This window comes from Lampetra fluviatilis, chromosome 13 (assembly GCF_964198595.1).
Source record: "Lampetra fluviatilis chromosome 13, kcLamFluv1.1, whole genome shotgun sequence".
Lineage (NCBI taxonomy): Eukaryota > Metazoa > Chordata > Hyperoartia > Petromyzontiformes > Petromyzontidae > Lampetra > Lampetra fluviatilis.
The window spans coordinates 8,130,126-8,157,598 of record NC_136287.1 but is presented as its reverse complement, the minus strand read 5'-3'; the positions used below and the strand labels follow the sequence as shown (position 1 = coordinate 8,157,598).

At 45.1% G+C, this 27,473-nt stretch overlaps 1 protein-coding gene across 1 annotated transcript in view; it reads left to right on the top strand.

The window, feature by feature from the left end:
- Positions 1-27,026, top strand: part of NTRK2 (neurotrophic receptor tyrosine kinase 2) — a gene marked incomplete at its 5' end in the record, with an annotated part of 71,572 nt that extends 44,546 nt beyond the window's left edge. Inside the window, 4 exons of the mRNA XM_078862437.1 lie at positions 180-352; positions 2,176-2,416; positions 15,529-15,687; positions 25,388-27,026. Coding sequence (XP_078718563.1) covers positions 180-352; positions 2,176-2,416; positions 15,529-15,687; positions 25,388-25,573 — 759 coding nt within the window. The remainder of the gene's footprint in view (positions 1-179; positions 353-2,175; positions 2,417-15,528; positions 15,688-25,387) is intronic.
- Between the last annotated feature and the right edge of the window lie 447 nt (positions 27,027-27,473).

Sequence of the window (27,473 nt, the reverse complement as noted above, 5' to 3'; positions counted from 1 at the left end):
AAGGTGCGCACCTCCGATTAGCGCCTCCGGTTAGCGCGGTCGGCTGCGTGCGGTGCGAAAGAAGTTCAACATACGTACGTGCATGCGGGGAAATCGGAGGTCTGTTGTTGTCTTCGCCGTCGTTCAATGTGTTGTTTTTGTCGCGACTAAAGAAAAACAAAACTCTTGCCGCTGGGCAGACTCTGAAAGACCTGAGCGAGGGGGCCCGGAAGGACTTTTACCGCGAGGCGGAGCTTCTCACGAACCTGCAGCACGAGCACATCGTGCGATTCTACGGCGTCTGCGTGGAGGGGGAACCCCTGATCATGGTGTTCGAGTACATGAAGAACGGCGACCTCAACAAGTTCCTCAGGTGCGAACCTTCTCGACGAACGTGACGCGACAGAATCGGAATGTTCATTGATTACCGGAGGAATCCGATGAGCGATAAAGCTCTTTTTTCACAGATGCCCAGTCTGGGGGGGGGCGGGTCAGAAAGTTACAACGATGGGAAAACACGATAGGTGTGCGAAGTATAGGAAAGGTATGCACATCGCTATGCAGTATATATCTTTTTTTTTAGCAGGTAAAGCCCACTGAGCTATTAGTCTCTTTTTCAGCAGCGACCTGGTGACAAATCATAGCTCAGCGTCGTGACTCATCATCACGTGGACATTTATAGCAGCCAAAGCATCTGAACGATCCAAATGCACGTTCCAACAACACCCCCCCCAACGCCCCGACAATGCGGGCAGCTTTTGAAACTTCCATTTGGCCGTATAAGGCCTAAACCTGCGTGGCTTTTCGTTTCAGTGGACAGCAGTTAACTCTTTTTTCTAGCCAGGTGACAACTCAAGAGACCAGGACGTGAGTCTCGTTTGCAAGAGTGACCTGGGTCACCAATATGAGAGAAAAAAATGAGTAAAAACGAAATCCGGCAGGGAAATAGACAAAAGTCAGAGCAGAACAATCATGCTACAAGATTTAAAAAAACACATTCGTCTTATGTTCAGAAGCGTATTTGACTCCGATTGTATATATAGTAGGTGAACGATGGATTTAATAATTCCATTAATGCACACAAAAGGGAAACATTCTCAATCGGGAAATTGGATTCAGATCCAAGCAGAATCTTCCCGGAATTGAGCTTTGTGAGGTTTTCATGGGCCAGCTTTCACAGCCCTTTGTCAATCCACTGATAGATGGAGGCTTCCACGTGGCATGTCGCTCATGAGGATCGTTTGACCATACTTCACCACACTGGTCATTGTGGGTTGGTGAAGGCGTCCAGAATTGGTGTTCATACCATTCACTGCCGATGTTTTGCATGGCTGGGAATTCAATTCCCATCACCAGGTTCATAACACGGTGTCTTTACCACTATACCGCCACTCCCCATACAACATGGGCAAAAAAAGAGTATTATTACAGGAGCCAAACCACGCCATGCCTTTGTTACCTTCTTGTCACCAAAAACAGTTGCGCAAGTTACTAAACATAGCAATGGTGGGATAACAACACAAACAGTCTTGGCAAGATGCTCGTTTAAATTGAGGCAATAGCACAGTACATATTGCATTTGCACCTAATGTATACTCCAAGGCGTGTGTAGATGTATAGCAGCCAAATACTCTAAACGCATGACGTTGATTCTAAATGTGGAGGGAAAAACCCTGAGTACCTGCAGAAAAATCCACGCAACCACGCGGAGAGAGAGAGACACGCAAACTCCAAATATACAGCATGCGTCAGCCTCGGGATCAAAGCCAAGACCTCTTGTATACCGGGCGAGGTAGTTAACATCTCGCCACCGTGGCAATTTGAACGGCGAATGCCCCTAACCCTGGGGTTTTTAAATCCTTTATATTAAGTTCACTTGCTTGCTTGCTTGCGCGCTTACGACCGTGCAAATCTTTCGGTCGTTTTTTAACCCACTTCCCGTGATCCAATCGAGCTGACATTTTGCACACAGACTCGTTGTGCGTGACAATTTATTTTCGTGAAAATTTTTTTACAAAATTTTCCACTTTTTAGGGAAAATTTTTTTTCATATTTAATTTCAAATACCAATGTGATAAAAATGAAACTCTTACTCAAGAAAAACAGAAATGAATAATAAAATAAAACCGATGCCACGCATATAAAGGATTTATAGTGAAAAACTTTGTTTTTACGGGTTGATTTTTTCCATCCCAGGCTGCGTGGCCCGGACGCGGTGTTCATGGGGGACGCCCCGCAGGCCGAGCCGCGGCTGCTCGGCCAGGCCCAGATGCTGAACATGGGCAGCCAGATCGCAGCGGGCATGGCGTACCTGGCGTCGCAGCACTTCGTGCACCGAGACCTCGCGACGCGCAATTGCCTCGTGGGCGCGGGGCTTGTGGTCAAGATCGGGGACTTCGGCATGTCCCGCGACGTCTACAGCACCGACTACTACAGGGTGAGCGAGCGGGGGAGAAGAGACGCACGCTTACTCTGGTGTGCTTACTCAGTGCGCGCCGCGGTTGATGTGTGGCGCAGACTAAGTGCTGCACGCAGGGTGTCTAACACAGTACGCGCCGCAGTTGATGTGTGCTGCACACTAAGTGCTGCACGTGTGTGTCTAACACAGTACACGCTGCAGTTGATGTGTGCTGCACACTAAGTGCTGCACGTGTGTGTCTAACACAGTACACGCTGCAGTTGATGTGTGCTGCACACTAAGTGCTGCACGTGTGTGTCTAACACAGTACGTGCTGCGGTTGTGTGTGCTGCACACTAAGTACTGCACGCAGGGTGCGACATGCGTATACTTACACAGTACGCGCTGCGGTTGTGTGTGCTGCACACTTGGGTGCTGCACAGTTACGTGCTCCGACACACGAGGCGCGCTTACCCAGTGACACAGCAGCCTTACGTGCTGCGCCCCTGCACGCCGCAGGTGCGTGCGCTCTATGCTTGCAGAGCGCTCAATCACGCGCCGCACAATTACGCACTGGACATCGGTGAAAAAAGAGCTTCGTCGTTTATCGGAATCCTCCAGGATAAATCAGGATTCTGATTCTGGATTAAGATTCTGATTGTGACGTGCTGGAACCATTACGCGATGCACACTGAAGACCCACTTACACCACACCGCGTGGAAAAAAAACATCTCTATCTTATTTGCTCTTCCCTTTACAAGTGCGCCTTAGTGTTGTCTGCTAAAACAGATGTGTCTGTAAACACCTGCATTTGTATGTGGATAAACAGACGGCGGCTGTCTGGTTATGTGTTTGAAGTCTGCTTTGTTTTGATTTACTCTGATATTTAGAACAGCCTTTAAGTTATGAAAAGGATTGTTTCACAAATACAGTAAATATTAAACATAATATCTTAGTAGCAGTTTGGTTCTGGTTACTTTAGTGAAACGGGTACATCAGACGAAACATTTGAAATAAAAAGGAAACGCAATTGCACTACATGGGCTTTATATTGCAATAGAGTATTGATTGGTCATGAGCTAACACATCATATATGCCCAGGTAGCTTTGCAGAATTGCATTACTATGAATGCTTTGGAAATAATTTTACAGTCAACTTATATTCTAGGCAATGTTATTTCATTTGATATTGATATATATGCGCAGTATTTTTCTTTCTCATTTTTAATACGGTTGTTCTTCTCTGATTTGTTTCATTTCCTTTGCTGTATTTTGTTTTATTCTCTCTTTGTCTTTTCGGTGACCCGGGTCAAATGACGCTATCCCGATCTTCTGCGTTCTCGCCTGGTTAAACGAGATAAACTAACTACCTTTGCACAAATGTCAAACCTGCAGTGGATACACTCGCACAAAAGAAGCGTTATCTTTCGCTTACAAAACAGAGCACATTCAAAAGCGAATCCATCATAAAAAACGAATACATTTTGTTTTCCCACTCATAATGCTGGCGGTCATGTTGGGTTTATTATTTTGATTTTATCGGAACGCCATATCCTGACGGGGGTTTTCAAAAAAGCCAAATGCAGAACAGCGAGCGGATGTACAAAGCAGGTGCAGGGGAAACTGGTTGTGGGTGAATGGACTCATTTGGGGCAGGCGATCTCAATAACACACCAAGTCCACACACAGCAAGCTCTGGTGTAATGCTCTCCAACAGCTTGAATCCGTCCGTTTTGACCCCTGATCCAACCTTAATCCTGGGACTACATATAATTCCCAGCTGTCATTTCTCAAGAAATGCACGAGGATAGTTATTTTAATATATATAGAATTATCTCTTTTTTTTCCCAGAACGGATATTAAAGTACTGTACACGTGGTCTCTTATTTAATACTTTACATTTCAGTAGAATAATATACAACGTGAATGTGGTTGTTATATTATATCTTTTTTATCATTGAAAGATGGAGCATTAAATCAAACTTGACGTCAGTGTTGGCACTTTAGTGAGCTTGACAACCACGCATGCATGTATAGACATTGATGACAATCGTCATGTACAGGCCCTTCATGAATACACTGCCAAATGAAGGCCTCCACATGCCATGGCAGTTATGAGGATTGCGGACCATACTTCACCATCCTGGGCAGTACGGGTTTGGACAGTGGAGGATGTTGTTACCAGGCCGTTTGCTGGATGGAAATGCCACTCGCCACTGATGTTTGCCTTGGCTGGGAATCGAACTTAAGTCACTCGATTATTGTGCAGCGTTTTCAACACTGCGCTAACATTTCCCTGCGTTTATCAATTACCATATATATTGAGCGTCATATTTGAGTCTGTGACTCGACTGTGCAGTCATGCGCATGTAGGGCTGCAGATTAGCATGTCGAATTTATGATGCACGCCCTAATGCTTTGATTTAAAAAAAAAACTCTTCTCCTTTAGGTATAAAAGTTACCAATGCCTCGCCAACTGTCTCATCCCCATGACTGCTGGACGCTAAAGATCTCTGCGTGATTTTTGCATCATCGTTGCATTAATTAATGTTGATGAATAGTACCCCCGGTCTAAAAAAAAACGCAGGACTCGTGAATATAACATCGCAAGAGAAACCTGTTCCAAAAAAATAATGTCAAATAAGGATGTTGTATGAAAAACGCATTATGCCCTGTTGCAGAGCATTATGGTAATTTACAGCTCCTTTGTAAATCCGCTGTTGAATGAAGGTCTGTTTATTGATTGTTAACAAAATATATTACAGCTTACAACACAGTAGCAATTAGCAAGATAAGACCGGGAGGTTGAAACCAGTCCAGAGTTTACTCGCTGAACCAAATGCTGCTGGTTCACCGTAGTCTGGAAGACTGAATTCCGAATTGACTAAAACATAATTTCATATTTACATGGACGGATGTAAAAAAAAGTTTGCTTATTCATTTTATTTTTTAAAAATATCACGGCAAGGATACAATTCTCATGACACAACACCTTGCTGATTTCGTCAAGGACCATAAACCATCACGCAAACTCCGGTCATCCTCACAAGGGCGGTCTGGATCCCTCTTCCTAGTAAGCCACTTTCAAATCTCGATAGAAAAATTATTTCTGCAAACTGCTTTTTATGTTTAGTTTGTTGTCCTTCCCCCGCACCTCCAATTAACATGGTTGGCTACGTAGGGTGCGAAAGAAATTTAACATACATATATGCATACGCATACATACATTTCACACGCATGTACCATATTCTCCAGATTACAAGATGTTCTAGACCATACAATGCACCCCCAAACTTTGAGGTCATTTTAAAAAAAATGCATCATACAATCTTGAGAATAGGGCAACACCAATAGATTGCACTGGTAATACTCCTGATCCGTGCAGCCAGACTGAAGCTTTCACTGGGCTCGGCAGAGGTCTGCGCTGTGGACATTTCACGATGCTCAAAAGCTATTTCCGCCAAATCAAAAGCCAGCGTCAGGTTTAAAAGTAGTTATTGTCTCACACATCCAACAGAAAACTTCGCTGACACCATCAGATTCACCGCACACACAAAGCATTCAAGGCAGAGAGTGCCGTGTTTATCACTGCCGCAAGGTTTTCACCCCAGACGTCCAGACTGACAGCTCAGTTTGCCGACGTGACATTAACCCCGCTCAGTCACTCACACGCATGCACCACCGCCTCCACTTGACAGCATTTAGATCGGTTCAAATCTTGCGGTGGCCAGCGCTTTGATTTGTATAATTGCTTCCGAAAGAAGGACAATTACGTTCCAGAGCACGGGCACCTCGGCGGACGATCGTTGACCCCTGTCATTCCGCTGTGTGGGGTGGATCGCTGACACCTACGTTATTTATACTTTTCGGCTGGCAGCTCCTAACGCGGGCAGACAGACAGACGCGTGAACGTAGCACCGCCGCACGCGTCTGCAACAGGAACCGTGATAATTTGCAGATGTTAGTCAATCGGCGCACATCAGAGGCAACGACACCTGGACCTGAAATGTTGGACGCTGACAACGGGGAGACAACCTGAAAATTGCCCAAAGCAGCATGGGGCCGGCGCACGCTCGGGATTGCACCGGGAGACGGGGGAGAGGAGCACGTGGGATGATGATGAGAGCAAACGCAAATTAGAGACATCGTGTTGACTGGTCAGATAAGTAAGACGGCTTGGGCAGGACACGTCGCTAGGAGGCACAATGGCTGGTGAAGATGAAGTTGCAGCCTCGGGAGGGTTCTTCACCTTCGAGGAGACAGCGACTGCGTAGATGAGCGATGAGAGTGGCTCATGCGCACGAGCTCGATGGAGTGTTGCATCACAAGACGGTGAAGGATGGCAAGAATTTTGGCGAGGCATTCATCCAGCAGTGGATACGTCACATACCGACGATAATAATGACGATGCTTCTTGCACGGCATCGATTTTTATAATATTGATAACACATCCAAATAACATCCTCCTTTTTAAAACAGGCGTGTTACAACTACGGGATCTAACTGAAGGAAGCGATGGCATTGGTCATGATGTCCTCTCAATCTTTAAACGTATATGTCTATGTATGTTGAACTTATTTTGCAACGTACGTAGCCAACCATGTTAATCGGAGAAAACAACGGGATAATTCGGGCACGTTTCATCCGTTATGGCATCATACCTGGCGATCTTTGCCACCTTAGTGCTGTTAAAATCTCAATGGCGATGATGTATAAGGTAGATTTTAAATCCATTTCAATGGGGGAGTGGTAGCCGTGCAATGCGTCGACTCCTTAAAACAAATCAATAAACTAGAAATCTGACGCTGAATAACATTTCGAGAGCAACAATATGGACACAACACATTGAGCATAGTTATGTGTGACATATCCAAATGCAGCACCCCCCCCTCCCGGCTGAAGTGGAGTTTTTGCAACTTAATGAGGCTGTTTCTTGACAAATTACACTGGTCAACAACAAAGAATACATTTGTTTCTGGCCTGGACTTTTGCAGCTGTTTTAGACTAATTTCAGGGTGCTAATTCCAAATCTGACCTCAGATTTGCTCTATCACATCTCATTTTTATGCTATCGGCATACCCCATTTTCATTGATTTTACCCGAAATTAACTCCGTCACTTATGATTGCAAGTTGTTGCGAGTCAGTGACTGCTTTAGTGTTAAAATATGGTGCTGTATTTTTAGGATAGTGTGTTTATAATATCATTGTATGTAGATATCCACATATATTTAATATTTTTCTTCTGCAGTTCTTATTGAAAATGCAATATTTGATATCTCAAATACCTGATGTGATAGACAAAAACTGATGCCAGATTTGGAATCAGCACCCCAAAATTACATTAAACCCGTTAGAATACCTTATGCCAGAAAAAGTGTGTTGATCAGTGTTATCATTCACCATTAAGCCATGATCAATCCGCTGCTGGATAAACACCTCCTCAAGCTGACACCACCTCTCCTGATTCCGTGATGCAACATTCCACCCAGTGCCAGCACACTATTATTATCAATGTTTACTGCATCAAAAGAAATCATTTACAAGCAGGCATAGGAGAAAAAATATCCCCCAAAAAGGCACAAGGACATATATAGAAACACACGTGTATGCACACTCTGGGTGACTGGATCAGTCATCTTACAAAGGCAATTAAAAATATAATAATACAAACAAAAAGGAAATGAGAAAATAGTAAAAGGATACATCTAAAACCCTAGCGACAAAATTATTATTTGAAAGTAAATTTTTACAGTTATCAATTTTGAAGATATTTTTTTTTTACCTAAAGACAACTACACATTAATGATCAATGTGGGAAATGTATTTTCTTTTTTCTGATATATGTAGAATGATAACCCTAGGGTGGCTGGGAACACCAGGCAGGTGTTAATTGGGTTTATGTTAAAGAGAAAATGCAACACTAAAAGAGGTATTCACCGTAGCAATATGAATCTATTAATTACATGATTTTTCATTCGTTACTATATTTACCATTATATATCAGAATACGTATATTTTATACAATTCAGCTCTGTTAACTTCCGTTAAGTTTAGTTAAACAATTATAATACAGAGCCCTATTGTCAATCCACTGCTGGCTAAAGGCCGTCCCGTGCATTTCAATCACAGAGGTTATTTGCCCATACTACACCATGCTGGTCGAAGTGGGCAGGTGAAAGTAGCGGAAGCCCATAACGATCTTCTTGGTTCTTTCGGTAAAGTCACGTAGAAGGGAAATAATAAAATAATAAAAATAAAACATAATAAAATAATTCTCACGACGTTTTGCGTTGTGGCCGAAACGTCGTTGTGGCCGAAACGTCGTGAGAATTATTTTATTATCTTTTATTTTTATTATTTTATTATTTCCCTTCTACGTGACTTTACCGAAAGAACCAAGAAGATGAATCCCTGCAGTCACGAAAGCTTTAAATCGAAAAGGAAGCCCATAACGAGTTAAATACATCAATCATCACTGGGGAGAGTCATTGCCTGGAATTAAACTCGGCTTACTCGGTCCGCCGTGCAGTTCGCTATCCTCCCGCACCACCATTCCACTCTGAGTCAGTGTGCATGAATACAGTCTAAATACAACATTTACACATCAAAGAATGTTTAATCCACTCTAACACCCAGTAGTACCCGTACTCGACAATATTTGTACATTTAGATTTTCTTTTATTGCATAGTTATTTACATTTTCATATGCTCGATTGAGAAATGGTCATGAGGACCAATGTAAATGCGACAGCAGAGCACATTAAGTTCTGGGTCACTGCAGCCACCTCCTTTGCTCCATGGCATAGAATTACAGTTGCAAAATTACTTTCGTGAACTTTATTTCACCATTGGGTTGACAATTTCAGATTTGCCTGGGGACATCGCAACGCCAGACTATTTGAGGACTCACAACTAACCTGCAGAAGGACGGCTCGAAAGATTTGCAAATTCATTATAGCAAGCACGACGTAGGTACAAATAATTATTGCGTGATACATTTTCAATCTGAGTACGACGTTTCGCCAGTAATTGCAACCAGCTTCATCAGGCGACAGTCAAATTTGGCTGTTGTGGCTTGGCTCTCCAACACACAACCGGCGTGCTGTACTCGTGACGAATTGTCATGTTCTGTTCACGTGACAACCCTTACTAGTTGGCTGTGTCGGGTGGTGGTGGGTTTTAACGACACATTTATATATTTACGCGATCTAACCCACAAATAACTCTATTATGGATTATGTTGCTCGCGAAAGCCTACGTGTTAAACTGCGATGCATTTGTATGCCAGGGCGTGATGATTTATGTGCTTTTTTGCTTATTTTATCATATTTAATGGTTTCCCAGTACAGGTAACAAACCACAAAGCACAGGGCTACATAGCACAGCCGACAGATTCAAGTAAAAAAGGAGAGAATACATTTCTACCGACGACCGAGCATTTCGCATCCTTGAATTAGCCTTATCATATTAGCGAACATTCCGACGAATGTGTTGAGATTTTTACAAAGAGCTGAGATTAGGGATATTTATCATCATCAGCCGTGATTAATCCACTGCTGATGAAAACATCGGCAAGCCACTGCCATCTCTAATGATGCTGCAATGTAATATTCTGCCTGACACATAAATACGAGCTGATTCAGTGCTAATAGCAGTATCGAAAACATGAGGCATGTTTTGAAAAGTCTAGCATCCATTGCGCGATGTTGTTATGACAAATAATGAGAGAGAAACGCAGCATCCATCTAAGGTGGATACATCACCTTGGATCATTTGCTAGACAGATGACAAGATCTACCTGAAAGTGAGTTCCATCAAATTACAATGAACTATACATTCCGATGTATGGGTGAAACATATGATGGTACGTGTGTTTGAAGGTGAATTCGTATGCTGAACGCAGACAAAGACATTTCAAATTGTGGTGCATTCCATGTGGTATCCTAACCGGGTTGTAGCATCATTTTTCATGATAAGATATGATACTATGTTACATTTTACAATATGGTGGAATTGTTCAAAATGGACGATGGGATTATCGTGGATCTTATACCCTTTGATTTATTGGAGTATCACCAACTCGTGGCAACTCTAGTCTCTCCTAAATGTTTATTTGTCATAGTTAAGGGGTTGCTCGTCATGATCTGGTACAATTGTCGCCGTGTATTGGATGTTTATTTTAAAATTTTTGGGCAAACCAGAGAAGTGGGTTATATATGTGCCAACTGCTACGCGAAATAACGATGGAATATCCAGAAGGCAAAAAACAACAAATCTCGCATTACAAAATGTGCAATATTATCCACTTACAGTTCCTGTCGTGGCAACATCCCCCCACCCCCATACCTGCTGTATTCAAACAAAATCAATTCCCCCTCTGTAAATGTTAGCTGGATGTCCCCATTAAAAGAGGTAGTTGCATTTCAGTGACTCTTTCAATCATAAATCAATTTTTTTTGAAACACAAACAGGCCTAAACCATATGTTTAAAAAAACTACCTTTTTAATAAAAGTCATGTTTCATACAAGCTAAAATAAGGCCTTTGTATAGGTTTAATAATACCATGATCAAAAAAAAACTAACTAAAGTTCAGTTCTAGTGAAGTTTTGCCATGAATTAGAGAATCATTTCAGAGCCGTCTTTCAACCTGACCACCCCTTTTGTGGTGTAATGTGATACAGAGTAGATTTTTTTTTCATGCAACATGCACAATATGGATCATCCTGGTCCTGTGCGTTTTTAAGGGTCAGACAGTCATGTAAGGCGCAGCGCTCGGTCGCCCTCATTAATAATGAAGCAGCAGGAAACCATTTTCCACGGTGCGCTCTCAAGGCCGTCTCAGAGATGGGCTTCATTAATATTTGACGGCCAAGAAATGGAGAGAAGTGAGTCTCATAGGCAGCTGTGTGAGTCTGAGTAAACTGGTAAATTTTTAATTAGCCAAAGCCTTCTTCCACATTAACTCATTTCACGAAAAAATTAGATTTTTTTTTCTAACCTATATCTGAACAAACAACACAAAATTAGTATGTTTACGGAGAAGGCATGGAGATGCATTGAAGTGATGCGATTTTCAATGTGCATAACATAAAAGACACGAAACGTCCACTGATAACGATTGAAATATGACGTTCTTGACCTGCTCCATGGGTGTGTGACATTTGTATAATGCATCGCTCCATGCAACCTGCACTCGTATTGCGCCGCCCATCAGATTGTAACAAATTCAGCCGTTATGAATATCCATATCAGTCTTTGCTGCTAATTGCTGGCCAGTGGGTCTTCTTCAGAGCACTCAATCTCAAACAACCACCTGCAATGTCAGGCGGTTTCATCGGATGACCCGCGGTGCTCCGCACAAAGTTGGTGAGTTTCCCAACAGACACTCGAGATAGGTTTTTGTTTTTCCTCGCTGAAGTACATTTTGTTTCGCGGAAAGAAATAAAAATGTGGAGCAAACGCTCAGCTACATGGAAAGAAAAATTGTTCAGCCTTTATAAACGTCATAAACTGGTAAATCTCACGGAATTATGAAGACCGACTGGTTCGTTTCGCAGCCGATGATGTGCAGTGACGTCGAACTTTGCGCGGAAGCAGCTGATTTAACATCTTTACGGGCCCGGCCCCAGGAACTTGCTTTACCACAATGCAGTTCTACATTCACGCTCGATCATTTTAATGTATATGCAGTCTGCACATGTAATTTTACTTTTCTAAAGGTTAATTTGATTAATTAGCAGCATCTCCTAAGAGAAACCTGCTCATGACAACAAGAAAATAACTGTTTATTCGTAAACGTTTTTAAAACGTGCCATGTTTTGATGGAGCACCACAGTTTTAAGTGAAATATCCAGCGAGAGTCAGTCCTTCTATGAATAAAGGACCTTTGCCCCAACTTTCAACCGAACATGCATTCGTTTTGATGAGAGAACGTTCATGAAGAACGCGGTGAATTGTTCAAACGAGAGAGGCCTCGTTGGGGTTTGCGGACGGATGTTGTTGCCCCGTTATTTGCAAATTCCTCGCCCATCGCCACCATTCCAACAACAAAGACAAAGATCCCCCGTATAGCCTTAACATACTGTTGGGGCAAGTGCTGTTAGCGAGTAGCACCTTTGAAGGGCGGCAACGGCACACGAAGGGGTGGGTGGCCAACAACCACGCCCGGCCGCCTTTGTCTCCCCAGTGGCGATGTTTACACACCGCGCCAAGTACTCATTTGAGGTCGAGTCAATCTAGGGGAGTCCCAGGACCGGTGAAAATAATCGCCACTGATTCTAGATTTGAAGCTTTCGTGACTGCAAGGATTCATATTCTTAGGTTTTTTCGGTAAAGTCACGTAGGTAAAAAAAATTTAAATTAATAAAAGTAAAATAAAAAATTAAATTAAAATCACGACGTTTCGGAGGCAACACAAGCTTCCGTCTTCAGGTGGAACCGTCACAGCACGATAGCTGTATCAAGTGATACAGCTATCGTGCTGTGAAGACTTTTATTTTATTTTTATTTTACTTTTATTAATTTTTATTTTTTTTTACCTACGTGACTTTACCGAAAAAACCTAAGAATATAATCGCCACTGGTTGGTGGCCATGAGCGGGAATGGAACCCTGGTGGCCGGATTTCGTGGCGCGGCGCGTCAACCTTCCACGCCACTCCGCAGCATTGCCCCCCCACCCCCCACAGCTACTGCTGCTGTTCCCACGGCGCTCTGCGTGCGGTGCTGGCTGTCCCCCACGCTCGCACGTGGAGGCAGCCAACGCAGCACAGAGGTCGCAACCGGGTACCCGATACCCGTACCCTACCCGATACCCGGCTACCCGTACCCGGCCAGGTACGGGTACCCGTTTGCGACCCTGGTGCGGCCGGGTACGGGTAGGCCGTGAGTCACTGGTGAGTCACCGTTTGTCACTCATTTCGGGTAGGGTACGGGTAGGGAACGGGTACCCTACCCTATACCCGGCTACCCGTACCCGGCCAGGTACGGGTATGGGTACCCATTTGCGACCCTGGTGCGGCCGGGTACGGGTAAGGAATCAAAACCCGTTTGCGACCTCTGACGCAGCAGCAGCAGCAGCGAGCACGAGGCCGCGCTGTCGCCCCTGCTCGGCGCCAGTGGCGTGCGGCTCGCTCGCGGCCACGTGGGCTCGCTCACCCCGCATTGCTCGCGACTGTTATTCATCCTTCATCTATTCCTCCTGCATCGTCAGCAACAAGTGGAGTGACTTTAAATTTCCATTTAAAGCTTTCGTGACTGCAGGGATTCATCTTCTTGGTTCTTTCGGTAAAGTCACGTAGAATGGAAATAATAAAATAATAAAAATATAACATAATAAAATAATATATATGACTTTCGTAGGAAGTGCATTGTTTACGGTTTAAATGTTCTCCGTGATCATCACCCATCAACAGCCTCGATGCGTCTCTCCACTGCTGGGTGATGCAGAAATCCGTCGGGATTCTGCGCGCGAGCTGATTTACTTGCTCCATCTTCGCGGCAGAAGATTTTCTCCAAAAATTAAACCCGCAAGCTTATGATGATGATTATGATCATGATTAGTGCCAATAATAATAATACCAGTATGGATTAGGTAAACGAAAAAAGTTAATCTTATAATAAGATTTAACAAAAAAATTATAACCCCAGAGGAATATTCGACTGAGTTGAGCTAAACCAGGATTTGAATTACCAACTTTCGAAATGTACGTAAAATACTGTCCCATGGCACCACTCAGCCAAGCTGTACACTTTTGCACGAATCACGTTGACGGTAATAGTTACAGTCTTGCATGGAGTGCATCTGGAATGTTTCTGATGTTGTTCTTTACAAGCCCCAAATGTCTGCGTGCAGTCAAGACAAGCTGCTTCATCTCGGAGTTGATGGCCACAGTGGCCGCTGTGGAAAAAAAAATGCGACCGTTGGTTTTGGCACTCAGCCACCTCACACCACTCGAACCACACGACGCTCAATCACTTTATTACGCGTCAGCCACCACAGAACCCATAGGCGTTAAAACACTTCATAAATCACGCACAAAAGAACCCAGTGGTGCCACTATCCCAACACGCATCGCACACCGCAGGACCCATCGCTGCTAAACCGCTTCATACATCTGCCGTAACACCGCAGGGAGCACTGGAGCACACCGCATTACGGAGCAATGAGCGCACTATTAAGTCACGTCTCATGCCAATGATCATCGGCAATTCCTCGCACTTGACCTCGTGATGCCTTCCCCTTCACTCTGGTGACTCATCACATGAGTCACAGTCTCTGCACTCTCCACTGCTCGCGCCTTACAACCCACGCACGTGTTGTCAAAAAGTTATCGAGTCTCATTGTAAACGTTTGTGTTGTAGAACACCTGATTCACAGGACCGAGGCCACGCACATTCCAGCGAAGCCCGTGTTTGTGCCATGCATTTGTCTCTGTGCGTATTCGTGTGGGAAGCGGTTGTACAGTTCAGTTTTCGAGCGTGGCAAAAATCTTTGTCCTCGGCCTCCCCTAGGCCGACTTCACCTGTGCAGCGTGCAAACATCGGCACTGGGGGTGACAAAGATTGCCGGGCGCGGTGTTCACCGCACCACAATCCCCTTGTGTGCCATGCCCGCACCTAATATGTGCTTGCTAACAGCACTTGCCTCTGTGGTCTATACAGTGATACAGGGCAACTTTGTCTTTTCTGCATGTTAACTTGTGAATATGAATCAGTGGTGTATCTGGTGGCGCTCTTGGCTGCATCTCAGCATTTCATTACTTGTCTGATGTTCGCTGCTCTGCCATTGCCCACTCGCATTCCCCGCCTCTGCTTCGCGCCACATGCAGTCCTCACCGCGCCAGCCTTTTCTATGATGCCAAAACACACCTGGGTCAAATTCTGGGTTAGAGTTGCCACCTCTCAGGTCCAAAAGCAGGACATGTTATCGGATATTTCACAATCCCAGAAGAGGGGATAACTACCTCCATGCGACCGACAAACACTGACTTCATGTTTAATGTCCAGCGAAGACTTACCGATTTCCCAGGAAAGCTACCTCCAAAGAGAAGATGATCGTGGGGAAAACCAGGACAGGTGGCAAACTTATTCGGGCGATCATTTGTCAACGTGAATCCGAACACCTTGCGCCGTCCGTGGGATGCGCAGGTGGGCGGCCACACGATGCTGCCCATCCGCTGGATGCCCCCGGAGAGCATCATGTACCGCAAGTTCACGGCGGACAGCGACGTGTGGAGCCTGGGCGTCGTGCTGTGGGAGATCTTCACCTACGGCAAGCAGCCCTGGTACCAGCTCTCCAACACGGAGGTGAGCTCGCCGGCCGACCGGCCTGCGCGTATCTGCGCCACCGTAACCTTCCCACAACCTTTCCTGACTGCAGGGATTCATCTTCTTGGTTCTTTCGGTGAAGTCACGTAGAAGGGAAATAATAAAATAATACAAATTAAACATAATAAAATAATTCTCACGACGTTTCGGCCACAACGCAAGCAGCCAAAACGTCGTGAGAATTATTTTATTATGTTTTATTTTATTATTTCCCTTCTACGTGACTTCACCGAAAGAACCAAGAAGACTTCCCACAACCGTCACCACTCTCGCAGCAAATTCGTCTCTGCAGTCACTCTTGCAAATGGGACTGTCCTGGTCTCTGTGGAGTATTCTCACCCCCTCCCACCGCGCCATGCAGGCCGTGGCGGTTCTTTGATCCTACTTCACCAATGCTGGTCGTTACTGGATGTCGAAAGCATGGAGCATAGACGTGGGAGCATAGAAGTACAGTACAACGATGGATTTTAATGCATTTTAGTCCTGCGGCAGCCTAACACATAATTTTTGTATGCATGGTGGTCGCCCATCCAAACACTATACGTGCTCAAGCTGGCTTAGCCTCTGAGATCGGACGAATTACAGGTGATCTGATCATCGTTACTATTATTAAAATAATTATTAAACAAACATGTTGTTGGAACATACTGTATGTGTATTATATTCTATGGGTCTTTCGGTCAAGCCACGTAGATAGAAAAATAATAAAAATAATCACGTGTATTTATTTGTACGTAATGGCTCTTTAAATATTGGGTTGAAATATTGCAAAAAGTTTGCTCTAACTGAAGTTAATTTGTCGCAACTTCCCTCAGTTTAATTTCCAGTTACTTTCCGAGGTGATCATTTACATTTCAAATAAACATGACTCGTTTAAAATACAAAAGTTTCACATATTGGACACGTGGGAATACAACTATAACAAACACACAACACTAGAGTATAGTTAAACTGATTATGCGTGAATTACTTTATCCGGGACCAGCAAAACCCGGTTCTCTCTTCCAAATATTTGGGGGATGTGGCCATACATATATCCGAGGTTCAGACCACGGCTAAAGGAGGTTATTTGGCAAATAATTCCAAATATCCGTCGTTATCCAGAGTAAAGTGGGTGAACACCAAATCAAGTTAGGGTGCAAATGTCGATACGGCGCTTTCTGCACTGCATTGTTGAAGTGTTAGCCCTGGGGCGTCTCTCCAAACACAAAAGCAAGCAAGCCCCCTTCCTATACCTACCCATCTCATGGTAGGCTATACCCCGTAGGTCTGGTGCCTGAGGGGCAAGCGCCTTATGATGATGGCGACCTCCTCCCGTGATAGTAAATCTTCGTCACAGAAAGCCCTCGAGGTGTCCCCACGCCTTTGCCTGCTGGTCCATGCCCCATTCAGTGACGTTTTTGTCACGTGTCACGCGTAGACAGGGCTCTTCCAAATATCCAGGGTCCGGGGCCACGGATGAACAGAGATATTCGGCGTTTTTTTTCCAATTATCCAGTTGGGACCCCATATATTGGGAACCGGAGCTCCTGTCTCCCATGTTTATCCTGGATAAACGGAGTTTGACTGTAATTTATAGGCCTTTTTTAATCTACTGCTGGGTGAAGGCCTCACCTCACCATGCAGGTCGCGGCAGTTTCATGACCATATGCGACCACGTTTGTCAGTGCGGGTTAGTTCAGATATTTCTCGCCATTATTATTAGCTGCGGTCAGGAATTGAACTCAGGTGGCTAGATTTGTAGTGCATTGTGCTCACCATTGATTGAACAACAACAAAATTCATAACATTCTTTAAAAAATGTATTGTTTCATCACCCTGAAGGTGGCTGGGTGGCTCAAAGGTCAGAATACCAATCCAGGATCACTAAGGGCCTGGAGCAAATCTGGGCAACTCCCCACAATTAAACTGGGTTCTCAATTGTAGTGAGTGGACGGAGTATCAACCTGGTTACCACTGACTTCTCAAAAAGTAAAACTGCATAAAATAGCGTTTCACTTTATTTGGCTTATCCCTGCTCTGAGGCTTACAAAAATCTGTTTAATCCACACGTGACACTCTGCAAGACATTAAAAGGTGTGTCTCTCGTGTGAATAAAGAGGTCTAATGAAGGGGCTACACAAGTACAGAAGTTCATTGATGTCATCTTCCAAAGCCATTCCCTGACAGGATGATGCTCTGCTCAAAATGAAAATGACTTCATCTTATGACGGGGCACCATCGCACGATTGGAATAAAATTGGTCAAAATATATATTTCTTAGATAAAAAAGCCCACCTCGAATATGATCAAAATACATATATAAAACATACTTAATTTTCAGTTAATGACCATTCTAATCCGAAATGTCAACCTGGTATAATTTCCTTTTACAAAGTGGTGTCGATGATATATGCGATACAATATTTCGAAATATATTCTTACATTTTCTAAACTAAGCAATGTATTTGCAACTTGGTTATTTTACACGTATACCGTCACAGTATTGTGTTGCACAATCAAGCAAGTGTCAGGTTTAATCTCACGTTAATAGTGCTGGAAATTCAACTTCCGCTGGCAGGGGTGAATTTATAAACAGGACAACAACTGTTAACGTCCCACATACCTATTGTATGAACTCCAGATGAAAGAAAGGCCGAATGGACTGCTGCGACAACCATCATTCCTTCCTCATTATTGTCATAACACCTTCATTACAGTGCTAAATTAGCCATTGGTTATGTTGTCGGCAGCAAAGGGCAGTGGCAGTAACATCCATTGTATGTAATGTATGTATGTTGAACTCACTGCGACTTAAACCAATGTTTTTTTCAGTAGGCGGTGTGTTGCAATGTTTGGCCAAATCCCTAAATGAGTCTTTGGCAGTATAGTTAGTTAGTTCTGCATTCAGACTACATTATAGTATACAGTACATACAATGTGAAACATTGTGCATTGTGACGAGTTTTGTAATTACCCATACGGACGTGTTTACATAACACACACACGACTACCCTGTCATAATGCAGTTATAATATAGTGTTATATACATACGTATGTATGTTGAACTTCTTTCGCACCGTACATAGCCAACCATGTTAATCGGAGGTGCGGGGGAAGGACACAACACTAAACACAAAAAGCAGTTCTAAAGAATAAAGCAATTCTGTTGCCCGCCTTCACCAGCCCGTACTGACCAGCGTGGTGAAGTATGGTCAAATAACCCCCCATGACCACAAAAAGTGATAAAACCCTCACCCAGCAGTGGATAGTCAAAAGGGCTGTACACGCACAGCACCTTCATTGCCACGATTATAATCATCAGCATCTATGTCGTTATCATCATCATCATCATCGGCAATCTGGACCAGAGCGCCTAATGGAACTGAGGCCAGGTGGCCACAGTCTTTGATTCGTCCCATGGGAGACACGGCCGTTAAAAGGTGATAATTGTTCTTGTGTACGCCACAAGCAAATCACAAAATAACAACTCTTCAAAAAAATAATTGCAGAGACTTTAATTGTGCTAATCCATCCGAGATGTCCCTGGCAGATCCCCCCCCCCCCTTCAAGCAGCTTCAGCAGCCAGCAATATGTGACAGCGATTTACCGCGAGGGCACCTGGCACCCTCCAGCCCGCTACTGGTGTCAGCTGTGGCCGGAATTAGAGCTCAGGTCGCCGAGTTCATCCCACAGCGCGCAAGCCACCGCGCCCGCGGCTCCACTCCGTAATGTCATGGGACACATTTATATAACCAGAAGCCGAGAGCTATAAACTACAATTTGAAAATATGTACAGTGGGGAAGAAGTTTTTGTTGTTGCTGTTGCTTGTTGTCTTTCCCCCGCACCTCCGATTAGCATGGTTGGCTACGTACGGTGCGAACAAAATTAAAGTTACAATTTGAAGCTGAGAACACGTCATTTTCCAACACAAACAGACAACACAACAATGCAGGCCACGGCCAATGTAGAGTGCAGCCAGCACACACGTGGAAAACGTAACGTCGCCTTGGCCGTATTAGTCATGCTCTGATGGGTGTACCCGCCCTTAGCCAAAGTTTCACTTAAAGCTTTCAAAATGGCACAATTAAGCGTGCAACAATATGTAGAAAGTGAGCTGCCATGGCGTAATGGATAGCAGCACACTGCATACTCCTAGGTTTTTTCGGTAAAGTCACGTAGGTAAAAAAATGTATCATTGATACAGCTAATCTAGCTGTGACGGTCCCACCTGATGACGGAGACTTGTGTTGCCTCCGAAACGTCGTGATTTATTATTTTATTTTATTTCTATTATTACTTTCAGTAATTTTTTTTTTACAAAATTTTACCTACGTGACTTTACCGAAAAAAACCTAAGAGTATGAATCCTTGCAGTCACGAAATCTTCAAATCCAGCACACTGCACTTGCAATCCAGAGCTCGGCAGTTCGATCTCATCTCCTGGCATGACAGTTGAAAAAAAAACAATGGGCCGGGGTTTCTCAAATTCCCCCCACCTCTGTCCATCGCGATGTACGCGTACACTAAAATTAGTCGATCAGTAGATTGCGTGTGGTGGGGTGAAGTGTGGGTATGCCCACCTCTTCCAATAAGTCCGGTCAACGTGGAAAAAAGTGGATCAAATAGAAAGGTTTCTCTAGTGTAGGCCCATCTGCCAGCAGTGACATAAGCAAGCAATTTGCAGGGCAGTATAATTACCTTTTTAATATGTAGCCATATGTCACCAAACAGAGTGCCATATTGGTTGATACGGCAATGAGGATATTTTAAAATGCTGCATTCTAAATGTGTGGTGGATTAAGGTTGATGGCTATGGCAGTAGAGCTGGAGGGACTCGCTTGGCAGTCGTGGGATTTTCCATCTGCATCATTCGACGAACACCCTGGATACCTTTGACCATTTGCCACCCATTAGCAAAGCGCTCCCTCGCTACTGCAGAGAGACAACTTGACAAAAGCAGACACGATTAATATTAAAACCCCGATTATTATGCAGTCTGTTACCTGCACTGCAGGTATATTTTTAAACTCTCTCTGATCAGGATTATAGAGCACCTCCGGGGAAATGCATACGCAAAGACTTGCAATAAAGAAGGGGGACGGGGATTGCCGTTATCTCATATTGGCAAGGGTAATTGTGGTCTGACTTGTATGACTAATAACTTGATCATTAAAATTCTAGAACATCAATCAGGGACGAGACCCCTTGCCTCCAACACTCACTTACAGGGGGGAGGGGAGAGTGATTCCCACAGATGTGCTGTCGTCATTAATTGCAAGGGAATGAATGTCCAGAAATTCTGGCCAATCCCTCCATAAACCCCTGTCAAACATCACTATCCACTAATGCTGTCAAATCGTATAACACACTGGGGAGGGCTCCAATAACCACACGAGCAGCCCGAGAAGACCCCCGTACCTACTACCCACATCCATGCAGCAATGTTAATTTGTGAGGCTCAGAAAGAGATTTTAAATATATATTTCTATGAATTTAGTTTTTTTTTCCATTGCGTTATCCGATAACGGTCACACATATACAGTACCTGTGTGTATTTTGTTAAATCTACTCAAGTCTAGCTATGGGCATTGTAGGAGGGAAAATATTTTCCTGTGTTAAAATAAATTTGAACGTCATTTATTTTCCCCCCAATAACCAGGCTTTTCGGACTCGTATCTGGTGTAGCAATGTAAGAAGCGGTATTATTTCCTGTCGAGGTCACAGGAAAGAAAGGGCTCCTGGTGTAATGGATGGAATTCTTGTAGCAGTCGGTAATAATTACCGTAACCCGCGTGGGAGCACCGTACCCCGGGGGAGTGGAGCTGGGCTCTCGGTAGACATGGCAGGGCGAGTCACCTTGATGTCCACAGCCAGGTCACCCCGAGTCAGACAAAGATCCCCTGTATAATCTTAACAGATTGTTGGGGCGAATGCTGTTAGTGAGCGCACCTATGAAGGACGGTACGGCACACGAGGGGGCGGGTGGCCAACATCACCCCCAGCCGCCTTTGTCTCTCCAGTGGCGATGTTTACACACTGCACCTTGTACTCATTTGAGGCTGAGTCAAGCTAGAGGATGCCTATAACCGGTTCAGATAATCGTCACTGGTGTTGGCCATGAGCAGGAATCGAATTCGGGTTGTTGCGCAACACGCTAAGCGCTACACCACCACGCCTGCCGAGTCACACGCACGGACACAACGCAGGACCGTGCTAACTGTGCACGTTGGAGAGTTCATTAGCCAACACGTGCGGCCGATATGATATGCAGCTCTACAGTAAATATGACATGGAATACATTGGTTTGGGATCATAAAGCAGCACTACGGAAACATTGGTTTTGTTGGGTTGTTGTGTGCATGAGGCTTATGTAATCATTTTAAAGTTACATACAATCCAATGTTATTGCTAAGGTTTACATTGCACCACCTATTTATGAAAACGTGTAGCCCTGCAAATGCCTTCAAATTCAGTGCACGTGATATCTATTTTTTTTTGCAACCTAATTTGAACTGCATATGAATAGCATTTGAGTCAGCAATAAATTAAGAAGATAACAAAGCACATGCAAAAGTCATTCCTTGACCAAATTTCCAATGACATGCGCCCATTGGCTGACACCTCGCTGACGGGATTCCACCTCGGGATTTCGTTCGCCCTTGGTGGCGCGTGCATCATTCGCCACCACCTGCTTATGCACCGCTCACTGCCCGCACGCTCTGCACGGACTGCGCCTCGCGCAGCCTCTCTGCCAGTCCGCTGCTGGATGAGGGCCGCCCCACGGCCGCCTGGGTCGTTGGGGGGTTTTCACCGTGCTTCACCACACTTCATCGGTGCCGGTTGGTGAAGGTGGGGAGCGTAGACATCAGAGCACAGTAGAGTACAACAGTGGAGTTTGCTGCACTGCCATCTGCTGACAACGTAGCCCTGCAGCAGCCAACAGCACCTGTTTCACGCATAGTGGTTGCCCATCCGAGAACTATCCAGGCTCAAGTTTGCTGAGCTGTCAAATTCAGGATGGAATCAGGCAGATTACAGGTGATTTAGTCATAGCCTATTGGTGTGTGTGTGTAGGGAGTGGAAGTGTGTTGGTTAGCGCGCTGCACTACGAATCCAGCGACCCGGGTTCGATTCCCGCTTATGGCCGACATCAGTGGCGATTTTCTGAACGGGTCATGGGCATCCCCTAGGTCGACTCAGCCTCAAATGAGTACCTGGTGCAGTGTGTAAATATTGCCACTCGGGAGACAAATGTGGCCGGGTGTTGTGTTGGTCACCCACCCCCTCGTGTACCGTGCCGGCCTTCATAGGTGCTCGCAAACAGCACTTGTCACAAAAGTATGTTGAGGCTACATGGCAGTCTTCGTCTTATTTGTCCTGAGCTATTTAAGCCTTGGAAAATCAGCTGTTACTGGTCCAGTAGTTCGACCACAAAATCTAGAATTTGGGCTTCCTTAATCCATCAGCAAAAGTGCCGGCTTCTCTTAAAACGACCGATAGAGTGATGGTAACCAGACCCTGGGTCCTCTTGATGCATTTGCAGGAGTCTAAAAACACCACATGGTGCAGGGGAATTCATGCCAAGGCGACGCGGAGGAAAAACGGTAGCCAAATGTCATAAATAATGAAGCTGCCTCATCTCTGTTTGACACTTTACACTGAATTGGCTCCACATGCTTTTAGAGCATCAGAGCTTTTGTCAAGATGCCCTGCGCTGGGTATTCTTTACGCTGCCTTATTAATTATCATGGAGATGTCATGACGTCATGTAAACACAATAACCTGAGATGCAAAAGGGAAACTAAATGTTTTGATCGGTACAGAATGCGTTCATTGGCAGGGAGATTTTTCTAGACGGAATAATGGTCGTAATTTACAGCGCTTTTTCAATCCACTACTGGATAACAGCTTCCCAATGCTTTTCGGTCATAGGTATGTTTGACCATACTTCACCATGCTAGTCAATGCGTGTAGGTTAAGGGGTGAGACCAGGACGGGCTCAGATCTCACTCGCTACGTATGTTAGCCACCATAGTGTGCTAACCACTGCACCGCTGCATTGCCCATGAGTTTACATACAGCTTCTTGATATGTTAAATATGCGTGTGAAAAAACTGTGCCTTATTTGGCAATTACGTTTGCATTAAATAGCAATATACCCAGTTATTAGAGTAACTGCATGATACATTTGCTATGCTCATTAGTCCATATTGGTCCAGCAAGGCCTGTTACTTCATGATCTTCAATTCAAGTTGCTACAATAGCTCCATTTTAGCTGTAATCAAACACAATTGTGCACAGCCCAAAGACTCTTACACACGCCGATTCGTACCAACAACACTTCATGAAAATTCACTTTTAATGCTGCCAATACCTGGAAAAGAAGCCTTTTTTCAATATCTGCTGTCGTTGCCATTACATCTTGTGCAATGACGGAGAGAATCCATAAAATCTCCGAAATTGTAGGCAAAAATGGCACAAGTCTTTTGATTAAGACTGAAAGCTTGGAGCAACGATTGCAGCGTGTCCGTATTGCTGAGCGAGCCATCCCCGTCAAGCCCACCCTGGGCCTCTGACCCGCTCGCATCAGGCCTGTCTAATCCAGCCTTTCCGATGCTCGGATCAATGGGGCTGATTCAGCGTTTGATCAGCGTTCCAGGTGACACCCGAAGGCAGAGGGCAGCTTCGCAGACAGCCGTCTCATCGCCAACTGGAAAATGAAGGGGCTAGTCAAGAGAACGTACGCACTGAGCTACTGTCATCGTCAAAGGGCAAAAATGGAAAAGGCGCAGCTCTGTAATTTCTGGCCCACGCCTCCGTTGGAAGAAGGGCCTCCGCTAGAGGGTGGAGAGCTCCTCTACGAGGTTTTTTTGGCCTACTCTTCCACGCTGTTCAAATGTCTTGGTCGAACTTGTTCGAGTATTGCATTGCAATTATTGTAATTTGTCGTGTGCGGTGGGATGCGTTTGTAATGGAGTGACCTGAAGGTGGCTTTGTGGTTAACATAACAAAACACATCAAAGCCTCTGCCCCTGCTGGTCAGAGCAGTGGTCACTGGTCGAGTCAAAACGAGTTTGGATAAATCACGCAAACGCGTTTGTGCTTGGAAGTATTTAATCTACGGCATGGAATCTGATGGCTAGCTGGCAGGGAAATAAATTCGTGTTTTTGTATTTGCAAATACAGCAGTTATTTTTACTCTGATTTGCGTATCCAAGGTTTTGTCAACACCTTCATCAAGTTGGCCGGTTTTCAATTGGGTATATCCCTAACAGAGACACAACCTTCTAAAAATGCATTCGTATTGGATCACAATTATGTATGTATGGTGAACTTCTTTCACACCGTACGTAGCCAACCGCGCTAATCGAGGATGCAGGAGGACAACAAAATAAACACAAAAAGCAGTTCTAAAGAAACTCGTTATCAAATTACAAGAATTTGGGTCCTCCCGCTCCCCATCCTGCCACTCCCCCCCCCCGCCCCCCCACGATCATGGACATACGGACGTACAGAGATAATGCCTAAAAGTTTTCCCACTTCGTCAATTTTAATTAGTTTCATCAGATGAGAACTCAAGAGACCAGGATAGTCTCATGTATTGTATGTTGAACTTCTTTCGCACCGTACGTAGCCAACTGTGCTAATCGGAGGTGCGCTGTGCTGTGCGCGCATCTCTCCCCGCGCGCCACACAGGTCATCGACTGCATCTGCCAGGGCCGCGTTCTGGAGCGGCCACGCAGCTGTCCCATGGAGGTGTACGAGCTGATGTTGGGCTGTTGGCACCGGGAGCCCCAGCACCGCCTGGGCATCAAGGACATCTTGGCTCGTCTCGAGAGCCTGGCCAAGATGTCCCCCGTTTATCTCGATATCTTGGGGTGACCAGTGCCCTCTCGCCTTCGCTTCGCAATGTGTTTTTTTGTATTTATTGGTGGGGGGGGGGGGGGTTTGTTTCTTTTTTTAAATGGGTTCCCTCTGTTGATTGTGAAGGGATGTAAAGTCTGTTGTTGTGCGGAATCGGTAATCACATTCGTCGTGTCCAGGGTGAGAGAGTAAGAGAATTAGAATTGAATGTGGTAAAAGAAAGTACATATTACGATCATCTTACACGTAACCCTAAAATGTATTTCCCAAAAAAGGGGAACGGGCTTCTTGGGAGAAGCTATGAATGGTCAAACGTTGAGGCACGATGCATGAGATATTAATGCTGTCATCACATTTCAAATTCCCCTCCTTTTAAAAAATCTTTAAAATGTTCAAGTACATTACGGTTACATAATTTGCAGGAGACAAGTTTGGGCAGATTTTAGGCTCATTTTCACGAGCCTTATATGACTTTATTTAAAAGGTTTGGTATTTGCTCCAATGTTACGTTAGAGCAAAATACCTTTGCTGCACGCAGTGTTTCGGATTTAATTTCAAATTTAAATTTCCATTGCAGGCACCACACTGCACGGAACTTGACAGCGTGAATTCTCTTTGCAAGCCTCTCTGCTCAAACTTGCTGCCGTCAGTATTTAAGCAGTCACTGTTTGTCGACAGTGACCATCCTCGATGGTAAATGACTTCGCCAGAGTTTGGACCATCAGGCTTAATTTCCTGCACACATTATCTACATCGGTGCAAAAGGTCATTGTCATCGAACTTTGAGCATCGTTAGATCTCCACTTTCATCAGAACAACTAATTTGAGGCGAGCAAATGATCAAACTAGGTGTGTTTGGGTGGGTGTAGGATTGCAAACTTCATTTTCAGATTGGATATATCGATATGAATGCACAAAAGATAACAAAAAATATTCTCGTGTATATTTGTTAAGAGACAAGTTATGCGTTGAGAATATCAGTGTCATCACGCATAATCAGTCCGATTCTCTTGGGCATAGTCATCATCATCGTCGCCGTCATCATCCATGAGTATCTAAAGTCGATACAAAAAAACCTCTCCCGGGTGACCTCGTTCACCAAGCGGGAACGGCAAAGCATTCGTAGAGATGTTCTACAAAGCAAGCGGCTGCCCCCTCGGTCATGGTCGAGCGTGGGGGAGGCCCTCGCTCCCCGTGCCACCCTCGTGACAAACACGAGAACCCCGTTTAGCGTGCGCGCCAGCCAGCCAGCCAAATCGACTGCACCTCGCTCGCCGATGCATACAGATCAATGGGCGGCGGTGGAGGGGGGGGATGTGGTGGTGGGAGGATGGCAAGCCCTGCATATATTTATCGATTGGTTTTATTTCGTAAAAGAGTGCGCTTTGGCACCGCGTCGCAGACTCAAATGTCGCGCGACTCTCCGCCCGCGGATCTTGGTGGCCGCGCGACGTGAGGGCTGTTCGGTTTGGGGGAGGTGGGGAGGGTGGTGGTGGGTGGTGGTGGTGGGGAGGGTGGTGGTGGTGGTGGTGCCATCGCAAGGAGGCCGCCGGCGTGGGGCGTGGGCACGCCGGCGGCCGTGGCTTAGCTCGCCCTTTGGGTTACGGCCGTGCCATCACCGCGAGCGTTTTGAACGTGCAGGAGCCCAGGGCACGCAATGAGACATCCGATATGCGAATAATATAATCAGATGCCCGCCGCATTGTGTCGCGCGGCGGAGAAGGTTCGTGTGGCCGATCACGCAGAACCTTGGGGGCTCTCAATAACCGGCTGAAGGTAACTCAATTGTGAGTACTACAAAGGACGCTCCGAGGTCCTGTCTTGTTTATCAAGCCTACAATTGTACGTCGAATTGAATATATAATGTACATCTCTACTAACTGTGTCAGTTTCCGGCGAGAAGCAAAGCGTCTTTTTG